The following is a 20,588-nucleotide window of genomic DNA, read 5'->3' on the forward strand; positions in this document are numbered from 1 at the left end:
ACAATACCTGCTCATGTACCTACGAACTATAAATACAGGACAAACGACAACAACAGAAAAGAACGAAAATCGACACTGATGATGGCACAACGCCTCAAAACCAAATTTGACAAGAGATGACGGAAAATCGTTCCTATATACATTATAAGTACTTCGTGTATATAAATGGACCAGAAGAAACAAAAAATGTCTCTTTGAACAAAGTCATAATTTTTATTGAAGGAAGGTTTCAAAGTTTTGAAAAGTTTCAGCTTTTGTAACCGGTTAGATAGCTTGGTAGCCGACTTACACAATATCGAGATTCAGGGTGTTGTGTAGAGCAAATCTTACAAGGAGTTGCCAGCGCTATTTTATGGCTTCTACAACCGAATGGTCAATCTTCTTTATTAGTGACGAATGCTAGTAACGGTTAGGCTAGCATTTTAATTGCGATCTTTTCCGGAACATACCGCACTATCCGACAAAGCATCATCAATATCCATAAAACCTTCTCGATTATACCTCGTAAATCTCTTCAAAGCCTTTTCTCCCGGGAGTGGAATTTGAACCCGCACTCCTACGATGGTTGAAGTGTTACAAACGCATTCAGCCACGTCATGTCTTAGTGGTTGTAAAATTTATCCCAATTGCCTTCCTTGCATGTTTTATTCTTTTTGCACGGTACGTATTATGTATGTAATCATGTGTTAAAGTTATGCTTGTTGGTAAGGCGGTCTCAAAGAAACTGGTATTGTTTTTGCTTTTGTTCTATTTATAGAGCTACAAAGAATTAGCCAATGTTGTTTATATGTATGAATTAAGCTGGGTTGCCCTTATTGCTTTAAATGTATGAAAACGTTTATTTTAAGCAATTTTCAATTTTTTTTTATAATTTATTCAATAACTTGGGAAAAATTTAAACAACGTGACATCAGCTCTCGCATTGTCCGTCCTGATGTCACATTGTTTAGATTTTTCCCAAATTATTAAATAAATTATAAAAAAAAAATTTAAAATTGTTTCAAATAAAAGTTTTCATACATTTAACCCTAGTGCGATAACGCACGTCTGTGAGACGTACGTCGTTTTAATTTTGCTCTCAGTCTCCTACAATCGCAAAGAGAGAACATTCTCGTTCTCAGTTTTCTCAGCTACCATTACCAGCTTGTCAGTGGGGTGTGTTTTTCAGTAGTAACTTTTTTGTTTGCTGAAATATATTCGATTGGTTTTTAAAAATACGCCTAAGAGACGTATCGCTATCTTTTACGTGACTACAAATTTTATATGTAATTTTTGCCTAAAATGGTAATTTTAACTAATATTTTTTTTTAGGTATAGTTTAAAACAGTTAATTCATTCAACTGAATTTTTTATTTTGTTTTAATTCTTTTATTTTAATTCTTTTGCTATAAACTGAGGTCCTTCGAAAAGACTGATTGTTGTAAGGACAAGCCAAACTTAATTTTTAATATATTAAAAAACAATATTTTTCTTTAAAAAAACATTTAAAACGTGTAAATATATATCAAATAGATGATTTAAAAAAAAAAATATATATATAAAAGTTTTTTTTATATCTTTAGGGTCCTTAAACTTGAACACGTCTCTCGGACGTACGTTATCTTTCTAGGGTAAAAAAATAACGTCATCTTTCTAGGGTTAAAGCAATAAGGGCAAGCTCCGCTTAATTCATACAAAACCATCTCAAATATTCGGGAAGTCGCCTTGTCGCATGTCTCTAGATTCGAATTTAAATGTGCCCTGCCGATTTCTTAAGAAACCCACATCGGGGACTAAGACTCTTTATAATAACTAGACACCATACACTTCACAGTAGATAAAGAAAAAAGCCTACGCTGAAAGGCAGTGCAAGACAGGTAAATCATTGAGAACCTTCTCATGACAGAAATAAACTCGGAGGGCTGCTCAAAATACAATCGAGCGCTACGCTGTTGTAAACATTTTTCCTAAGGTATTTTGATTTTAGTATTCCCGTCACTTAAGTCTAGGACCTTCGTCTAATTAGGTCAGCAATCTACCTCTATAATGTGGCAGCCGCCTGCTTAATATCGCATATAAAGTTTAATGTAGCTTACTTTGAGACAGCAAACCAAGTTGACATTATCAGTGTTGCTTCAGACCAAGTTAAGCACACACTAAATCCTGGAAAACGCTCAAGATAAGAGAATCGACACGCAGCACAAATTTTTTGATTTCAGAGCAGCATTTAACGGCGCGCAGGAAGCTGCCTCTTAGCCAGAATTTTACTCCCTTGCTAATCCTATACGGCTGTGTCAAATGAAGAATTGATGCGCGCACAGTGGGCTTTTGACCATTAAAAATTATATATAAACAAAATTTTATAGAAGTGAAAATTTGCAACTCGAGGAACAGTAAGTAACCTCAGTAAAGCCGGTTGTATTAAGACACGTATTCTATTGACAAAGTGAGTCAGAAAATCTAATTTAAATACAATACACGCCCGCGATCTAACATGTCCAACCTCAAGCGACCTACATTTTTATTTAATAGAAACTTTTTTTTGCATTTATGTAAGCAAAAAGAAGCGAAAAACACACGCCCAAAAAACAAAAATTAAAATAAATTCTACTTGTTTCTTATGCTTTAGGGCAAATATTTGAGTTCAGACACGACCCAATGGTGTCGACAAGCCTTAACTCAAACAAACGCCGGGTAATGCATCTCAAAACTATCGAGGCGTGTCTGTCACCGTTAATTCGCTAAGCTAGTTTGGCATGTAAACTTTACATTAAATATTTGCCTATTTTGGCGCGAATCAATGTAAGCGCGCGCTCAAAGTGAAATAAGTTTATTTATCAAGTTTATAAAAAAAATTTAACCAAAGCGCTTAGTCACCTTACGCAGTTTCTAAGCTTTTAATATCTGCAGTTTCACTACAACTAAATCATATACCAACAATCAAAATCTTCTTACTCACCCAAGGATTGATCAGCGGAACGCTCCCAACCAAAACACAAACGCTTGCCATTACAATCATAACCATTATTACGCCCAAACGTATCGCAGCGCGTCCAATTCGCGCCGCCCAACTTTGACTGATGATTATTATTGCGATCGCTGGCCACGCCATAAGCGTATAATTGGCCATTTAACATACCACCACCACCACTATCGCGTTCATTACTGCTGACCGCCTTCTTTCGTCGTATTGAGGTGCGCTCCAGCGTACGTTCAAAATCGCTGCATACCTCATCGAGCGCATCACGTAGAAAAGCGCGCGTTTCGGGCGCATCACGTCGTGATTGATGCCCTTGTTGACGCTGTCGTAAAACGGTGTAGGGCGCATCACTTTCGGCGCCACGCACTGAGGAGCATGTGGATGAAGCAGTGCCAAAGGGTGATTCAGCGCGCGGCATGCCAGCACCGTTGTTGCTGGCATATGTGTAACGCGGCACCGACGAGGAGCGCGGACGCGGTGTAGATGTATATAAGTTATTGCTGTGCGACGCGGGTGGCGGCGGCAGTAGGCGTGGTGAATCGGCAGAGTCATTTTCGTGTGGCACCTGTAAGGGAAATGAATGTGTGAAGTTTTATGATTTGTAATGTGATAAATTTTTCTGTTTTTTTTTTATCAAGCAAATATTTATTCTATAACACTCATTTTTACGATTAGCTACGCTGGCGTGAAGTGGATAGGCGCGTTTTTTTTTTTATACCCAGCTGTACTTGTACATAGGCTATTATAACGTTGATTGGATAATGGTTTGTTGTACAGGTATAAAGAAATCGGGATGGATATAGACTTCGATATATCAAAATCATCAGTATCAAAAAAAAAAACAAGTAAGGAAGGCTAAGTTCGGGTGTTACCGAACATTACAAACTCAGCTGAGAGCTATGGAGATAAAATAAGGGAAAATCACGATGTAGGAAAATGAACCTAGGGTAACCCTGGAATGTGTTTGTATGACATGTGTATCAAATGGAAGGTATTAAAGAGTATTTTAAGAGGGAGCGGGCCATAGTTCTATAGGTGGACGCCATTTAGGGATATCACCTTTATGGCGATACCCTTTATGGCGAGACCAGGGCTGACTCTAGAATTTGTTTGTACGATATGGGTATCAAATGAAAGGTGTTAATGAGTATTTTAAAAGGGCGTAGGTCTTAGTTCTATAGGTGGACGTCTTTTAATTATATCGCCATAAATGTTAATATATGTAAACCGCGAACAGTATTCCTGCCAAGATTCCAAGGGCTTTTGATTGCGCCCTGCAGAACTTTTTCACTTTCTTCTACTTAATATGGTAGGTGTCACACCCATTATACAAAGTGTTTTTCTAAAGTTATATTTTGCGTCAATAAACCAATCCAATTACCAAGTTTCAACCCTTTTTCGTATTTGGTATAGAATTATGGCATTTTTTTCCATTTTTCGTAATTTTCGATATCGGAAAAGTGGGCGTGGACATAGTCGGATTTCTACCATTTTTTATACCAAGATAAAGCGTGTTCAGGTAAGTATGCGAACTGAGTTTAGTAAAGATATATCGATTTTTGCTCAAGTTATCGTGTTAATGGCCACGCGGAAGGACAGGCGGTCGACTGTGTATAAAAACTTGGTGTGGCTTCAACCGATTTCGCCCTTTTTCACGGAAAACAGTTATCGTCCTAGAATCTTAGTTCCTACCAAATTTCACAAGGATTGGGAAATTTTTGTTCAACTTATGGCAGAAAAAGTGTTCTAGACAAATTAAATGAAAAAGGGTGGAGCCACGCCAATTTTGAAATTTTCTTTTATTTTTGTATTTTATTGCACCATATCATCACTGGAGTCGAATGTTGACATAATTTACTTATATACTGTAAAGATATTAAATATTTTTTTTAAATTTGATTAAAAAAAAAATTTTTTAAAGTGGGCGTGGTCGTTCTTCGATTTTGCTAATTTTTATTAAGCATGCATATAATAATAGGAGTAACGTTCCTGCCAAATTTCGTCATGATATCTTCAACGACTGCGAAATTACAGCTGGCAAAACTTTTAAATAACCTTCTTTTAAAAGTGGGCGGTGCCACGCCCATTGCCCAAAATTTTACTAATTTTCTATTCTGCGTCATAAGTTCAACTCATCTACCAAGTTTCTTCGCTTTATCCGTCTTTGGTAATGAATTATCGCACTTTTTCCGTTTTTCGAAATTTTCGATATCGAAAAAGTGGGCGGGGTTATAGTCCGATATCGTTCATTTAAAATAGCGATCTGAGATGAGTGTCCAGGGACCTACATACCAAATTTCATTAAGTTACCTCAAAATTTACTCAAGTTATCGTGTTAACGGACAGACGGACGGACGGAGGGACGGACATGGCTCAATCAAATTTTTTTTCGATACTGATGATTTTGATATATGGAAGTCTATATCTATCTCGATTCCTTTATACCTGTACAACAAACCGTTATCCAATCAAAGTTAATATACTCTGTGAGCTCTGCTCAACTGAGTATAAAAGATGATTAAGTCATGTCCGTCCGTCCGACCGTCTGTCCGTCCGTTAACACGATAGCTTCAGCAAATATTGAGATATCTTCACCAAGTTCGGTATAAGGGCTTATCCGGACCCAGAATAGATTGGTACTGAAAATGAACGAAATCGGACGATAACCACGCCCTCTTTTTCGATATCGAATATTTAGAAAAATGGAAACAAAATTTATAATTCGAAAACTAATCCAACTAACGAAATTTGATGGGTGGATTAGTTTTATGACGCAAAACATTTATTCCAAAAAATTTTGAAATATGGGCGCGGCACCACCCACATTGAAAATGAGCAAAATCGCACACTTTTTCGATATCGGAAATTTAGAAAAATGGAAAAAATTTTATACTTCAAAAACGAAGACCACTAACTTAATGAAATTAGGTGGGTGAATTGGTTTTATGACGCAAAACATTAATTCCAAAATATTTTGAAATATGGACGTGACATCACATACATTTAGAAGAGGAAAATTTGGAAGTTTAACAAGCCATACATCAAAAGCCGTTAAAGATATTACATTGAAATTTGGCGGAAATACTATCCTTGCCAATTTATAAAGACTGAAGGAAGATGAACAACATGGGTTAAAGACCACGCTCACTTTTCCTAAAGTTCTAACCTCAACAAAGTTTGCAATAACTCTATGGTATTTAACTACATCTGACTGATATTCTACCTCAATAGTGGTATGATTGAGCTAAAGTACACAGCTGGGTATGTAATGTTCGGTTTTACCCGAACTTAAACTTTCATGCTTGTTTTCAATTAACTTTTGAGTTTGTTGTGCAGTGTAGCTTTTTAATTTCACTTTTCATTAGCTGTTTATTTTTCGCACTTTTTAATTTTACCACGGCTGTGAATTGTCATCTGTGTAATTTTGTGCAACGTACTTACTTTGATATCGCCCACACGTGTTGAACACTTGGGATAAAATGTCATTATTGAACGCTCCCCTTTGACAAGTAAGGGCTTTCGATGCGTTTCGTCTTTTGCTTTTTCCTTTAGTGGTTTTATAAGAAAAAATTGTTCACTGCAAAAGTCTTTTATTAGATCAAAGTCATTTTTTTATGACTCAGAACAGGAAGAAGCGTATAAAGCACGGAGCTACATCTCCCCCATAAATTGAGAAAACTTAAATTTATTTAATTTTTTAAGTGCCACTTTTGGATATAATTAGCCCATTTGCAATGAAATAATGACATCATAAACGAAGTGGAAAAACTTAATTAAAACCGTCTTCCGACAAATGGAGTTTTTTTCTTTCGAGAAATATAAACTATTTGTTCTTTATTAGTCAGGGATGATTTACCATATATAAAACTGATAACATTTATTCAGAAAATGGTGAAATAGGAAAATCATCAGAGATCGACTCACTTCTGTTGCACCGTAACATATTTCAAATTGCTGAGTTTAAAGCTTGGCTCCTAAAAAAGGTAGCTATTGAAGTGAAATCCCGAAACATGTCCTAGTAATCATTGCCCTGTGAAATTTTAAATTTGTTCTCTAATACCATTAACAAATAAAAACTTTAATTTAACGATATATTCTTTCCTATTGCGCATAAGGTCTTGCCGACAACTCTCTATCGGCGGCATGAGGCTCCCTTGAGACTTCCAATAAGAAAAATGGAAAATACCCAATGCAATTTTTTATCCAATATCAGCTTAAGAAACTATTGATAACAAATCTATTTCTCAAATATACAATGCTAAGCCACATCAAAATGCATAAAACCACGCCGTTTTTAGCGTTTTCAGGCTCTCCTTAAGCGTTTTTTTTAACTCCTTTTCTAAAGTAATCTGAGACCGATTCATTTTGTTATATTGATTTTCCGACAATATTGAAAATATCTTTCGTAATCCGTTGTCATATCTTATTTAGAGACACAAACCGGTTTCAGCGTTGTGCCATCTTCAGTGTCATTTTGCACTCAAGACATTTTATGCTAAAAAATCCTTCTGAAGCTAAAACTGCGGTAAGAAGATAACCACACAAAAACTCGTTGGGATCTAGAAAACATACAACCTTACCTACCTGGCTTACCTAGTAAACTAATAAACCAATACTAAACCCCTCTTCCTCTTGTGCGGCATAAGAAGAGCTTCTAAGCAAGACGAATCGCAGGCAGCGCTATACTGAGACCACTGTTTGGGCTCTAGTTAGTTGGGTGTTAAGTTAATATGGTGTACCTTCACAAGCAGTTCATTTGTGATATATTTGAGGTGATCTCGCTACATAAAATATTCCCCGACGAACGGAATAGACGAGGCCTTGCAATTTCATGGAAGAAAATTATGCAAAAAGCTTGTACGTAGGAAATATCAGCTAAGATCTCGCCAAGAAGAAGCAGCAAAACCTAGAGGTAAGCTACTGAAAAGTTGCGCTACGTATGTGAAGTCTTTCTCTCTCTTTAATATTATTCTTATATTCCTGCACAGCCAGGTCGCCCTAAAGTGCTTACACTTTCGCCTATGAAATAAGAGCACAATTGTGTTATATACTGCAGACCGCTACGTTAAGGTCGAATATCGTGCGGGGGTATCGAGTCTTGCTGGATTCTTTGGCACAGAGAAGTTGATGAAGATGGTTACGCAGATAAGATGGTCAGGAATGGTCAATATGACATCACTGGGTTAAATCCAGAGGAAAATCAAGGAATAGAAAATAAGAGCATGTTTGCGCGGTCTCAAGGTCCTTTTGGCCATGTTTGAATAGGAAATGAACTAACAAGTGAGAGTACTTACAGGTGTCATCATAGGCCATTGCGCTATTGCACCGATGCTCCGGCGTTGGCGTATAGCAACAAGCTTCCTCTACAAAAGCCGAAGGGAAGAGTAGTAACAGGTGTCGATTCATCACTTTTTCTGTCGATGCCCAGGACTGCAGACAAGACGACTCAAATACATTGCGCAGTTTTTCTACAGCCTGGCAGAGGTTGGGCGTAGGTGCATCAGTGGAAAAAAAGATTCGTTTAACTCTATGGAAGTAATCTGGTTGTACGTATGTGCCGCCGCGCCCCACTAAAGAGTGGGAAGTTCTCATGCACGCCCTATGAACCTAATCTTGCTTTTATAATAATTAATTCAGTCACACAAACTGACTCAACAAATATTTATCTGTCATATAAATTATATGACGCCTGTAAGTAGACCTGAGAGAAGTTATCCTGCTCGAACTTGGGTTTACTTAAAGTTTTAGAATAAATTGCATAACGTTTTCATCGTTTATCCTCTTCTCATCTTACATCTTCATTTACGTCTTCCCGATCGCTCTACTTTCTTTCCTATCGCATTCTTCCTTTTTCTTTGCGTCTTTTCGATTTTCTTTTTGCTGCTTCTAGGGAAAATTCCATTCCCAATCTCTTAATTACTTCCGGTAACACCACGGTCTAATTCAGTCTATGTCAGATGTTCACGAACCGCCCAGTTCAACCTAGCATAAACTCATATTTAACACAGTTTTCTATCGCTCACCCAAATTCGTACAATTTTTAAAGTAATCCAAAAACAAATAGCCACATTTGTTTATTGAAAAATCATTGAATTGGCCTCTAGCATGCCATTGAAATAAATTTCATTGCCAGCCTTTAACCCGCCATAAGCTATTAATCAAAAAATTGCAGCCGTCTTAAACGAATTTGCAAATAAACAAATACCGGCAGAAAAATAAATAAACTAAAAATAAAAAAAAATATGTATAAAGCCATATTTATGTATGCAAGTACAAACATCATAGCATTTAAAGCCAATGAAAACCAATAAGACAATAAATTACAAAATGACTCGCGGCTGCCGATGACGGCCGTACACTCCACGCCATCAAACGTGCAAAACTCAATTAAATATTTCGACTTTGCAATTTCTGGTAAGCCGCCTTTGAATTTGTTTTCGGCGCTTATCGTTTGTGGCATGCCACACAGTGCACATCCACTCAACCCAAAGATACATACATATATCCACTCACCTCTGGCACTGCCTGCACCCGAGCAGCGGCATCCCACTGCTCAAACATTGCATCCAAACCCAGCATGAATTCCATTGATTTACGCGAACGTCGGCGACTGCGTCGCTGCAACTCCTCCTCCGATGGCTTGGCATTAGCTAACGATTCGCAGTAGCGCACAAAATCCAAATCGATATGATAACCGTAAGGGCAGCAATTGCAATTGCGCACATTTGCTGCTGCAGCGGCGGATGCAACAGCCGGATTGCCAGCATACAATTGTGCCAGGCGACCTACAGCAAAGTAAGATAAATAAATAGAATAAAAGAAATATTAAAAAAAAAATTATATAAAGCAAGAAGAAACAGCAAATGTACGAAAAAATTGCATAAAACAATAAATACATATTTACGTAAATTGCTTATGGGTGCTTACTTATGGTAGATAGTAAATTATAAAATAAAAGTGTTGCCAAGTGAAGGAAACGTAGTAGAAGCGCGCTTGAGTGAGCGCTTGCGCAGTGTGCAATGCGCACTAGCGCCGTGTAGCCTTTCAAATATTTTATGATTTTCCATAATCTTTATGGCACTAAAAAAGGAAAACGGCAGCAGGATTATATAGGTTGGTAAATACTCAGTCGTTGGCACACATTCATTTGTGCACACCTACAAAGCGCATGCGCACCGGAAGAAATAAAAATGATTGCCAAAGTAAATAGCTATTTGGCATGCCACCTTTCTTGAATGGCTGAAAGTGCGCTCGTCTGGGTACAAGACAGCTTTAAGGACCACACAAAATACAAAGATGCAGGTCAGGTAACTATTAGCTACATCTTTACATATTTGCGTCACACAATGTGATCTAGGAGACTGTACTTCAGTAATCGTACCGTAAGTAACCATTCTAATAGTTTCAAATGTTTTAAAAAGGGCAAAGTAACATGAAAGACCTCCAAATCCATTACATTAAAGAAGGTAGTCTCACTCGAAAATTAAAGAGGTTGAATTCAGAGGATGATTTCTGGAAAGGATTTGAAGTGTGGTAGGCAGGGAAACCTATTTTCAGTCGTCGAGTGTAATTGCATCTGAATTTATTTTATGTTTTACTAAATACAGAATACTCCCTGATGAAAGTACAAAATAGTACTGAAACGCGTAGGAAGAAGTCGCAACTTTGTCGTGTGCCATTGAAAGCATAACGGAAAACTCGATCACATTCTGAAATCGACATGAATAGGATGATACTTAGAGTCCACAGCAGGCTTCACTGTGGGCTATAAACTGGTAAGTTCTATCGATGTTATTTGCCATATGTTGATCCAGTAAGTTCTAAAAAATGTCTCACCACCTCCTTAACCACTATTTGTGCTCAAAACTTCAATAGTTGTGAAAAAATCCCAAAGCAAATAATCCACATATCACCCGCATTGCAAAATCTCAATAAATCGCGTACAAAAACCGCAACCGGTATTGTATTTGTTGGGACCGTTATGCCGCTAGACTCGCTCCTCTATACAAAGGAGGAAGTTCATGTCTTATGGGCATTCTCCATAGCCACGATTGAGGAAGCAATGCTTAAAAATTGTCTATCTTCTTCTCTGGCTCTCTTCCGCTTCAAACTATTTCGGCTCAGTCGAAAGAAGAAGCAATATCTTTCAAACATCAGATATAAAGTTTTCTTATACATATTGGTATGCCGTGTATAGGGGATAGCTCTAAGTGTTCGATCACTTCTGTCAACAAACTTCCGAAGGGTGTATCCGAAAGTGTTTTATGTTGCTTTTAAACGGATCAGACATATTCACATCCCTAGTCGTTAGACTGCTTTGAGTAGCACAACAAGTATTCATACCTCTAGTCGTTACAACAACATACGCACCCTCACAGTAATAAACGATCAGCAAGAAAATTCGAAATACATACACAATGCAAGCGTACACTTGCATGCATTTTGTTCGGTAGGCAAGCGCTTACACTGAGTACGTTAACTTCTCAAACATTTTATCATGACTTTCATTTAAGTATATTAATTTTCTCCTGACACATTTACGAGAACGTATATGTTCAAAAGAATCTCGTGCATGCAAACCTTCCACTCTCTACCTTCTCTCTCTTTTCTTTGTTGAGTTCGGTTTTCAGCTGTTTTGGCACAACCTCTTCGTCCTCGGTGCTTACACCGCTTTCATATATACGAAGCCAGAGCACCTAATAAGTTTAAGTTTCACTTTCACCGATACACCGGTTATAAATCAACTACTCGTCATTTCATCATGCACCGGCCGAGGCTCATTCCCCCTTAAGCATTCTTCATCAACGATCTATCACCCACACACAACCTTCCACCATCCGTCTTCCTACTATCGATTCCTCCTTCCTACTATCGATTCCTTCACCGGTTGGTTATACCAATCACAACTTCACCCAAAGTATTTACGAAAAGTTTATAAAACATTCACCTGCTAACGGTGTTTCTACCACAGCACCTTCAATGCGCTCTAAGACGACAGCGGGAATTCACCTAAATGCACACCCTATACATTTGAGCAACAGTCCCAGCGAATGATTTCACATAAAGTATTTAAGTATGACGATCAACAAACAATAAAAATATAAAGCGAAGATATAACAAGAAATGGTATTGTTAGTTATTCATTTGTATACTTAAGGCATTCTCAAGGTCAAGTTTGAAATTCGAAACGCTTTGCCAATCGCACGTCTTCATATGCTAACGTGCTGTTTCAGCGCAAAGACAACAACAAAATGTAGGTATTTGAAAAAATGCATGCTAAATATTTCTTGGAATACTTGAAAGGTGATTTGGCACAAATAATCCAAGACAAATAAACGCACAAATATTATAACAAAAAAATAAATTTAAGCGTCTGTCGAATCGTGCAAACAGGCGGTACCAAAAAAAAAAAAAGACAAGTAAATCAGGTACACAAATTCGATCGTAAATCATGCGCTTTGACTTATTGATGTGCAAAGGCAGAAGGACCGTGGAGAACAAAAGTTGAAAAACTAAAAGCGCCAAACCAAGCTTAAGCCAAGAACTGAATGAAATATTCCAGAATGCCACACCTGTCATTTGTCTGCCCTTTTTTGTAGGTGCTATAGTAAACAGCGCAAACAATAGTTTCATCTACTTTTTTTGCTTCTCTTTGTTATTAAAGTCCTTAAGTATCGCATCACGGCTACCGCCGTGGTGTGATGGTAACGTGCTCCGCCTACTACACCGTATGCCCTGGGTTCAAACCCCGGGCAAAGCAACATCAAAATTTTAGAAATAAGATTTTTCAATTAGAAGAAAATTTTTCTAAGCGGAGTCGCCCCTCGGCAGTGTTTGGCAAGCGCTCAGGGTGTATTTCTGCCATGAAAAGCTCTCAGTGAAAACTCATCTGCCTTGCAGATGCCGTTCGGAGTCGGCATAAAACATGTAGGTCCCGTCCGGCCAATTTGTAGGGAAAATCAAGAGGAGCACGACGCAAATTGGAAGAGAAGCTCGGCCTTAGATCTCTTCGTAGGTTATCGCGCCTTACATTTATTTTTATTTTTTTAAATATCTAGCAACGAAATTATTTTGGTTCGGAAGTTTCACAAAGGCTCCCATTGCGCTGACTTGTCACACAAAACTGTTACCCAATAAATATCTTTGAGTCAAGGTGAATTCAGTGCCAAGTCTTGTTATCCTAACAGCTGATTGCTTTCTCTTGATTATTTTCCATATAACGCCTTTTACAACAATATGGCAGTCAAGGCGAATTCAGTACCTGTTGTTATCTCAACAGCTGTTTGCTTCTTTTTGATTATTTTCCATATAACGTCTTGTACTACAACATGTCAGTTAATCCGAATCAATGAGCATTTTCTTTTGACTTGATAATCTTCTGCACGGCGAATTGGTTGAATTCGCTTTGCCACCACCTCGTTTGGATTCGCATAGATGTCAGTTGAATGAAATTAACGAAAATTTTCTTTTGACTTGACATTTTTCGGCACGGCGAATTGATTAAATTCGCTTTGCCATCACCAGGTATGGATTAGCCTTGATGTCAGTTGAATGAAATTAATGAACATTTTCTTTTGACTTCACATTCTTCTGCACGACGAATTGGATGAATACGCTTTGCCACCACCTGGCATGGACTCGCCTTGGGTGAGCCATTTCAACAAAATTTTAATTGATTTTGATTAACTCCCATATTAGAGTACAAGGCGCTGTTTGGAAAATAACCAAAAAGAAGCAATCAGCTATTGGGATAACAATACCTGCAAGGCGAATTCATTACAGGTGGTGTTATCCCATCAGCTGATTACTTCTTCTTGATAATTTTTCATACAACGCCTTGTACTGCAAAATGTTGGTTAATCGAAATCAATGAAAAATTTCTTTTGCCTTGACATTCTTCTGCACGGCGAATTGATTGAATTCGCTTTGCCACCACCTGTATAGATTCGCCTTGAATACCTGGTACTGAATTCGCCTTGCTTTGTGTGTTATAGAATATTTTTCTATTTATTATTATTATTATTATTATTTCTCACGCTTACTTGCCAACTCTTTGTAGCTTTGCAATTGTCTAAATCGTACTCGCTGCGCTTTACTTAGGTTTCTTCCGAAATAAGCCGATTTGCGCTGACTAAAATGCCACAAGCCCACCCATAACAACAACACTGAATTCAGAAACATAGCGAAAACATTATTGAATATTGGTTACGAGGAAAAGTGCGCGAGGATAAGCGATGGATGTATTTTCTTTATAATAAAAGTGATAGTCTTTTGATTTTGTTATCCAGCAAATATTTTTCGAATTAAACAAATTTTAGTGTACGAACTAAAATAATAAAACATCACTTTGTAAAATGTAAGCACGCTGACCACTCTTTTCTTTCCAAACAAATACTTTTCAACCGAAATTGTCTAAATAACCAACCAACGTACTAGACGCAACGAAAACTAAACTGAATTTGTTCCAATTAAAAGAATCAAATTTTTATCAATATTTTCATATCTAATAACCGCCACCCTGTCCTTCAAAGACTTAACTACAACATTTTTGGGGCTAACGAGCAGGCATTCCATCATTTTCAGCTTTAATCTTTGTTTGCGGAATGAGTTCATAATTGAAAGGTGACACTCACTGAAGAGAAACTGAATTTTAGAGCAAAATCATTAACAAAAAGTGATAAGATTGTTTATCTAAAAAAGCACCGGAATTGCAGGCGTACAAAGAGAGTAATGCAAATGCTCGATTGAAGATAAGATATGAAAAGCTTCCGATAAAAAAAAGCTGTAAGAAAAAGTGGAAACTAATAATGCCTAGCCACTTTTTCGGTATTATGAAAACGAGCGTTTTAAAATGAAACCAATTAAGACTAGTGATAGAACGATACGAGTACTGAGTGAGTAGTATCGATATATTTCCTAAAAATACTGGAGTATTTCGTACTCGATGCTTACTTCTAAGTACTTAGTAAAGTATCGATACTTTACCTCGTTACTTTCCCCGATACTCCCGATGGGCTACATTTATAAGACCAACAAAGTTCAGTCCATCAACGCAATAACTTTAACATAAACTGAGATCGTCGATGATGTAAAAGCTTCGCATTTGACGTACACAGACTTTTTGATAATGTTGTAATGAAAGGCGATTTCTGCATATGGTGGTAAAAGAAAAGTATGTGTTTATTATCCAGAATCACTAACTTCAAGAAAATTATGAAAAGCTGGTAGCTCCATAAAATTTCAATACATTTTAACTTGTCATGCAACAGAGCTTTTTCGGTCTACTGTGAAATTTTGACGGGTGGTATCGACGCCCGCTTTCAAAAATGGTTTAACAAATACTGATGAAGTGGTGAAATTTGACGAGTGGATAAAAAAATTACGGTGTACAATATAAATTTATGTATTGGAATTTTTTGAAATGGGCGTAGTGCCGTCCACATTAAGCAGAAGAAAATTTACAGTTTTAATCTTAACAAAATTTCCAATATATATGTATATTGTGGCCAATATTAGCATCACTATGCTGTTAGTAAGTAATCAAAACAACAAAAATAGCAAGCAGCCACACTTATGTACATGTACATATTAAAGCAAGCAGGGCAACGAAGAATATTCCATGCACATAACCAGCAGCTTGAAGCAGAGAAATTATGTAGCCTGAAGCTAAGAGCAGAAGTTGTTACACACACATATGGCATATGGCTATAAGAAAAACATAAACTACAGATATACATGTATATAAGTAGGTAAATAACCAAGCAAGAGATACTGAAACTGTTCTTGAAGGCAAGGTCGTGAAACGTGTAGACCTTAGGAGAAATGGGCGAACGAAATAACCGAGAGCGCACGCTGAGGAATCAGTTTGATTTAAACACGCTATTAGTGAAGTATAATTGTAATTGTGAAGTACTCGTCCCAAAGTAGTATAATAAAGACCATTTTTCAATACTGAATATTGGAGTTATTTGTTCGACAGTTCAGAGATTCGAACGTTAGCAGAAGGTGTTTAATTATCAGGAATTTCCCAATTCCTTACAATATGCTACGTAACAATACTACCAGTAGGGATATGACAGTGCAAAGTACAAAAGCTTAAAAAATAGGAATATCGTTTTGACCCCTTTCTATTCAGTTAATCTCTGCACACGTCGAGGCGATTTTTACTTCCAATTTGCGACATACAATTTTTAATTTTCGTTACAAATTGAGGAAACGAGACCAAGACAGCGATTACGAAGGGCTTCTGCAAGGCAGATGAATTTTCACTGGAAAGCTTTTCATGAAAAAAAAACTCGGAGTACTTGCTTTTTCTAACTGTAAAAACTTCTTTTTTGAATGCCTTAAGTCGATCGAAAGTATTTTAAATCAATTAATGTGGAAACCAACAAAACCCGTTACGTAAGTACAAAAACTGAGGCGAACAGTGTTGCTAGAAGTGTATAAAACCGTTTGACAAAACTTGATGTCGGGTCTCACCATAAAATTTCGGTCATATGGACAGCAACGAATAAATTTATAAAATTTCTTGATAAAAAAAAAATAATAATTCACGAAGATCTTCTCAAATATTCCGAAATTATTTGTTTCTCGTAAAGTTGTCTCTATTGTGGCTTAACTACAGCCTCTGGGCGAGCTCTACTTAATTTAAAAACACCTGTTTTTAAACGACGCCTTTATGTGTACACAACGAACTTCAAAAGTACATACTTGGTACTTACGCCGTTCTTTTTTTAAATCGCTTTTAAAAAAATAATAAAATACACTCACTTAACTTATTAAATCAGAGCAATCTGACGCCCACATAATTTAGCTGATAGCAACGCGAAGAGCCTCTACCATACATACATGCCAAAAATCAAAAATACCACTTCGCAAGAAAAAATTTCAACGTAAAAAAAATCGCAAGTGAAGCCAACGGAAACGTGCTTTGCATTTTAAAACTGTGAATTTCAGCTTTATTAAAACCCAGAAAGTGGCAGCTGTCCGTCCAAGTGTCTCATACTCTTGCGTTATTCGTCGCAGCAGCTGTTGCCAAAGTAATCGCTTAATGTTTTATTTTATCTTTATGCTTTTAAGCAACAGCATCTCAGCAGCATTCAACAACATCAAATTTCATTCATCGTGTCTGTGATGCAGTTTAAGCGCATGCGCGCGCTGTTTGTTGAAGCTGTTGTCTGTCTGACATAAGCTACCGTAAATGTGCTTTATATTCGTCACACGTTATTGTTGTAAAGCACCATAATATTTGTATTTATGTATATTTAAGCCTATATCTGTATGCCTGTAATGGTCAACAATAATCGCCTACCTGCGGTGTAAGCTCGTCTTTGATTGCTCCTCAATGCCCTTTTCTGGTTGGCATTTTTGTCATATTTCATTTTGAGGTTTTTCTTCCGCTTCTTTAAACTTTGTAATATATGCAGCAACTTTCCTCATTGTCACTTGGCTGCAGCAATTCTTTACTTGCTTCACTCCCTCTATTTTATCGGCTGCAGCTTCTTGGTCCATTCTCTTGTTTTTTTTTTCTTTAAGGCGCGCCCTAATACTAAATGCTTGTCACGCAAGCGCCCACTTGGCATTTTTCACATTTCGTTTTCGTTATAGTTGTTATTGTTGTTAACTTTTAACTCTTATTTTTTAAAAAAGTTTTTTGTTGCTACTTCATTGCATTTGTGTTGCAGTAGCAAAGTTGGCTCTGTCTACAGGCATCTTATTTACACTCGGCATCTTTGGCTTTGCTTTGTTGCTTGACTTGATTTTCGGTTCCACGCCACCTCCACAAATAATTTAGTCATTAAATTTGACACACATAATCAACACACGTGCGATATACAAACAAACTTGCATTCACTTAAACCAATACAACACAACAAATACTTGATTACAACGTTGAACAATTTTTTTTTGTGAGCCACTTTTGTTCATATGGATTTATGATCGATGTACAAGAAAGCGTCATTCGGCTTTGGTCAGTTGATTGGGGCAATGCACTTGGTTGTATATTGTATTTGTTGTTACTTTTGTTGTCATTTGTGCTTCTACACAATTAAATTTTTATTTATTTATTTTGGTACATGAGTAGGTCGCATTTATTTGTTTGTCTGTCCATTCAATGATACACGTTTTTGAGTGCATTTTCAAACTTTTTATTATTTTTTTTTTTGTATTCAAGCGTTTTTTTTTTTTAATTTTTTCTGGGTTAAATTGCACTTAATCTCTTTTTATATATCATTTATTTATTTTTCTCATTTATATCTTAACGTTAGCAGCATTTATTCTGTTTATAAAACCTACGGTTTTGGTAATTTTAAATTAAGTTGTACGTTTCGTACCTGAGGGAATTTGGTACAATATTTATCGTGCCGTAAATAGTTAATTATATTTCCTGTGAGATTTCATATATAGCAAAAAAAGTTGAAGAAATATTACTGCTAACAATTTTATAAAATGTTTGCTGTTTTTTTTTTTTATTTTTTGTTTTTATTTATTTAAGCCTGACAAACTAAATATTTTATTTACAAATACATACCTATGTATTTATATTAAAATAAAATTGCAATAAGTATGTAGGCCGATAGATATTGAGCTTCTCAACAAGAAGATAATTTATCGGTTTACTATCGGCGTGTTATGGTTTTTTCATAGAATATTTACTTGATTTAAATAACAAAGGTTATCTATCGACAAGTTATCAATTTTTATCGACAAGTTATTGGTTTGCTACTGAAACGTTATCGATATAATTTTGAAGAGTTTTCGATTATTTATCCGAAAGTTATCGACTTGTATCTGCGTGTTATAGATTTTTTCTGCAAAAGGTTATCGATTTGCTATCTAAAAGTTATCGATTTTTTATCGAAAGTTTGTCCATATGATTTACTTGATTTAAATTACAAAGGTTGGAGATAAGTTATCGATTTTTTATCTACAAGTATTTGGTTTCTTATTGAAACGTTATCGATATAATTTTGAACAGTTTTCGATTATTTATCCGAAAGTTATCAACTTGTATCTGCGTATTATAGATTTTTTCTGGAAAAGTTATCGATTTGCTATCGAAGAGTTATCGTTTTTTTACCGAAAGTTTGTCCATATTATATCGGATAGCTATCGACCCAGCTTAGAAAAATTGTATTCTTATTGAAAAAAGACTTTTTTGTGATTTTTTTGCATGCGATTACGTGATTTTTTGCTCAATACTGCCGGTCACTTCGGGCCAAGTATCCTCTGTGTAGCCACTGAGCATTTCTTTAGTGCTGAGTTAAAGTGAGAGGGTGATAAACTGAGTAGGCAACTCCAACATACTCGGTTTAAGGGCTAACTAGGGGATCGCATCTGCAGCTTCTGCCTACTAAGAGGTATGGTTGCAAGCAGGCTTGGCCTTGGTTCGAGTGTATCGCTATATAAACGTGCAAGTAATATTTTCATCCCCGATTAGCGAGTCGTGCGATTTTCCGTTAAAAGGACACCCAGTTAATTAGGATGACCACTGAAAACGTTACAAAAGTATTTGATTTAAGGGAGTGCACCTGGATTGTACGTTCGCTTAATGAGATTGGTACATATGCCCGGTTCGTGAAGGCAAAAGCTGATATCACCGCCATCCAAGAAATGCAATGGACAAAACAGGGCAAGAAAAGCATGAACAAATGTGAAATTTACTGTAGTCGTCGTGTAAATATGTGCAGTTTCGGTTTCGGATTTGTGGTGGAAGAGAGACTTAGTCGCCAAGTGCTGTCGTGCCTTGCCCGAACATCTCTCCGCTACCCGCATAGCGGCGAAATTCTTGAACATATCTTTCATCTGTGTCCATTCACCGGAGAAGGACAATGACGATGAGGCAAAACAGGCGTTCTACGAGCGCCTGGAACACCCATATTAGCGCTGCCATCGCCACGATATATAAGCCGTGCTAGCCCACTTCAACGCCATGGGGAGCAAAGAAGGTGTTTTTGACTCCACAGTCGGATATTTCAACCTCCACAACGAAGCCTTCCCTAATACGATAAGGCCTATCGTCTTCGCTGTGGGTCGAAATTTTGCAAATTGGCCAAATTTCGCAAAATCTGCAAAACATTACAATGACCTATGTGGCAAAATAAATATCGTCTCTCGAGAGAGTGGTCAGGCAACGCTTTCGAAAGATATTTCGGCTTCTTTTTTCATCTTCGTTGTAGATAAGGTTTAGTTGGCCAGTTCCACTAATTGTACTTCACACCGTGATACCAACTTCGAGTTATTTAACGAATGCTGCGTATCAACGATAAAGTCACGGATAAGGCTTATTTTGATCTTAGATATATTTTTCGCACGGTTGAACACGTACCGACGAAGATATTAAGTACTGCTTGACAGCACCCTGTCATCCGCCATATGGCTAGCAAAGATAGAGCTTTCCAGTGTATTAAGTGGCATTGTACACACATTGGGAAGTGTTTTGTTAGTATTGCAATCAATATGGAAGAAAGCCCTAATAATTCCGCCGAGCGGTTGTAGTCAACAACTGGTAAGAAAGGCGTCGACAGCTGGCAAGAGGTAGTGCCAGCACAGCGTTTACTTAAATTATAACCCCCACCAGTCCAGAAAAAGAGAGCAAGTGGCCAGCGGAGCCCAAAAGTTTCTCCTT

The 20,588-nt window shown here is 37.1% G+C and overlaps 1 protein-coding gene across 17 annotated transcripts in view; it reads right to left on the minus strand.

The window, feature by feature from the left end:
- Positions 1–20,588, minus strand: part of Kank (kank) — a 159,716-nt gene that overhangs the window by 25,410 nt on the left and 113,718 nt on the right. For all 17 annotated transcript variants that reach the window (XM_067771170.1, XM_067771168.1, XM_067771169.1 and 14 more), the window contains 2 exons: positions 9,473–9,744; positions 2,939–3,524 (listed from right to left, as the gene is read on the minus strand). In XM_067771170.1, the coding sequence (XP_067627271.1) occupies positions 2,939–3,524; positions 9,473–9,744 (858 nt within the window). The remainder of the gene's footprint in view (positions 1–2,938; positions 3,525–9,472; positions 9,745–20,588) is intronic.

This window comes from Eurosta solidaginis, chromosome 3 (assembly GCF_040869045.1).
Source record: "Eurosta solidaginis isolate ZX-2024a chromosome 3, ASM4086904v1, whole genome shotgun sequence".
In the NCBI taxonomy this organism is placed as follows: domain Eukaryota; kingdom Metazoa; phylum Arthropoda; class Insecta; order Diptera; family Tephritidae; genus Eurosta; species Eurosta solidaginis.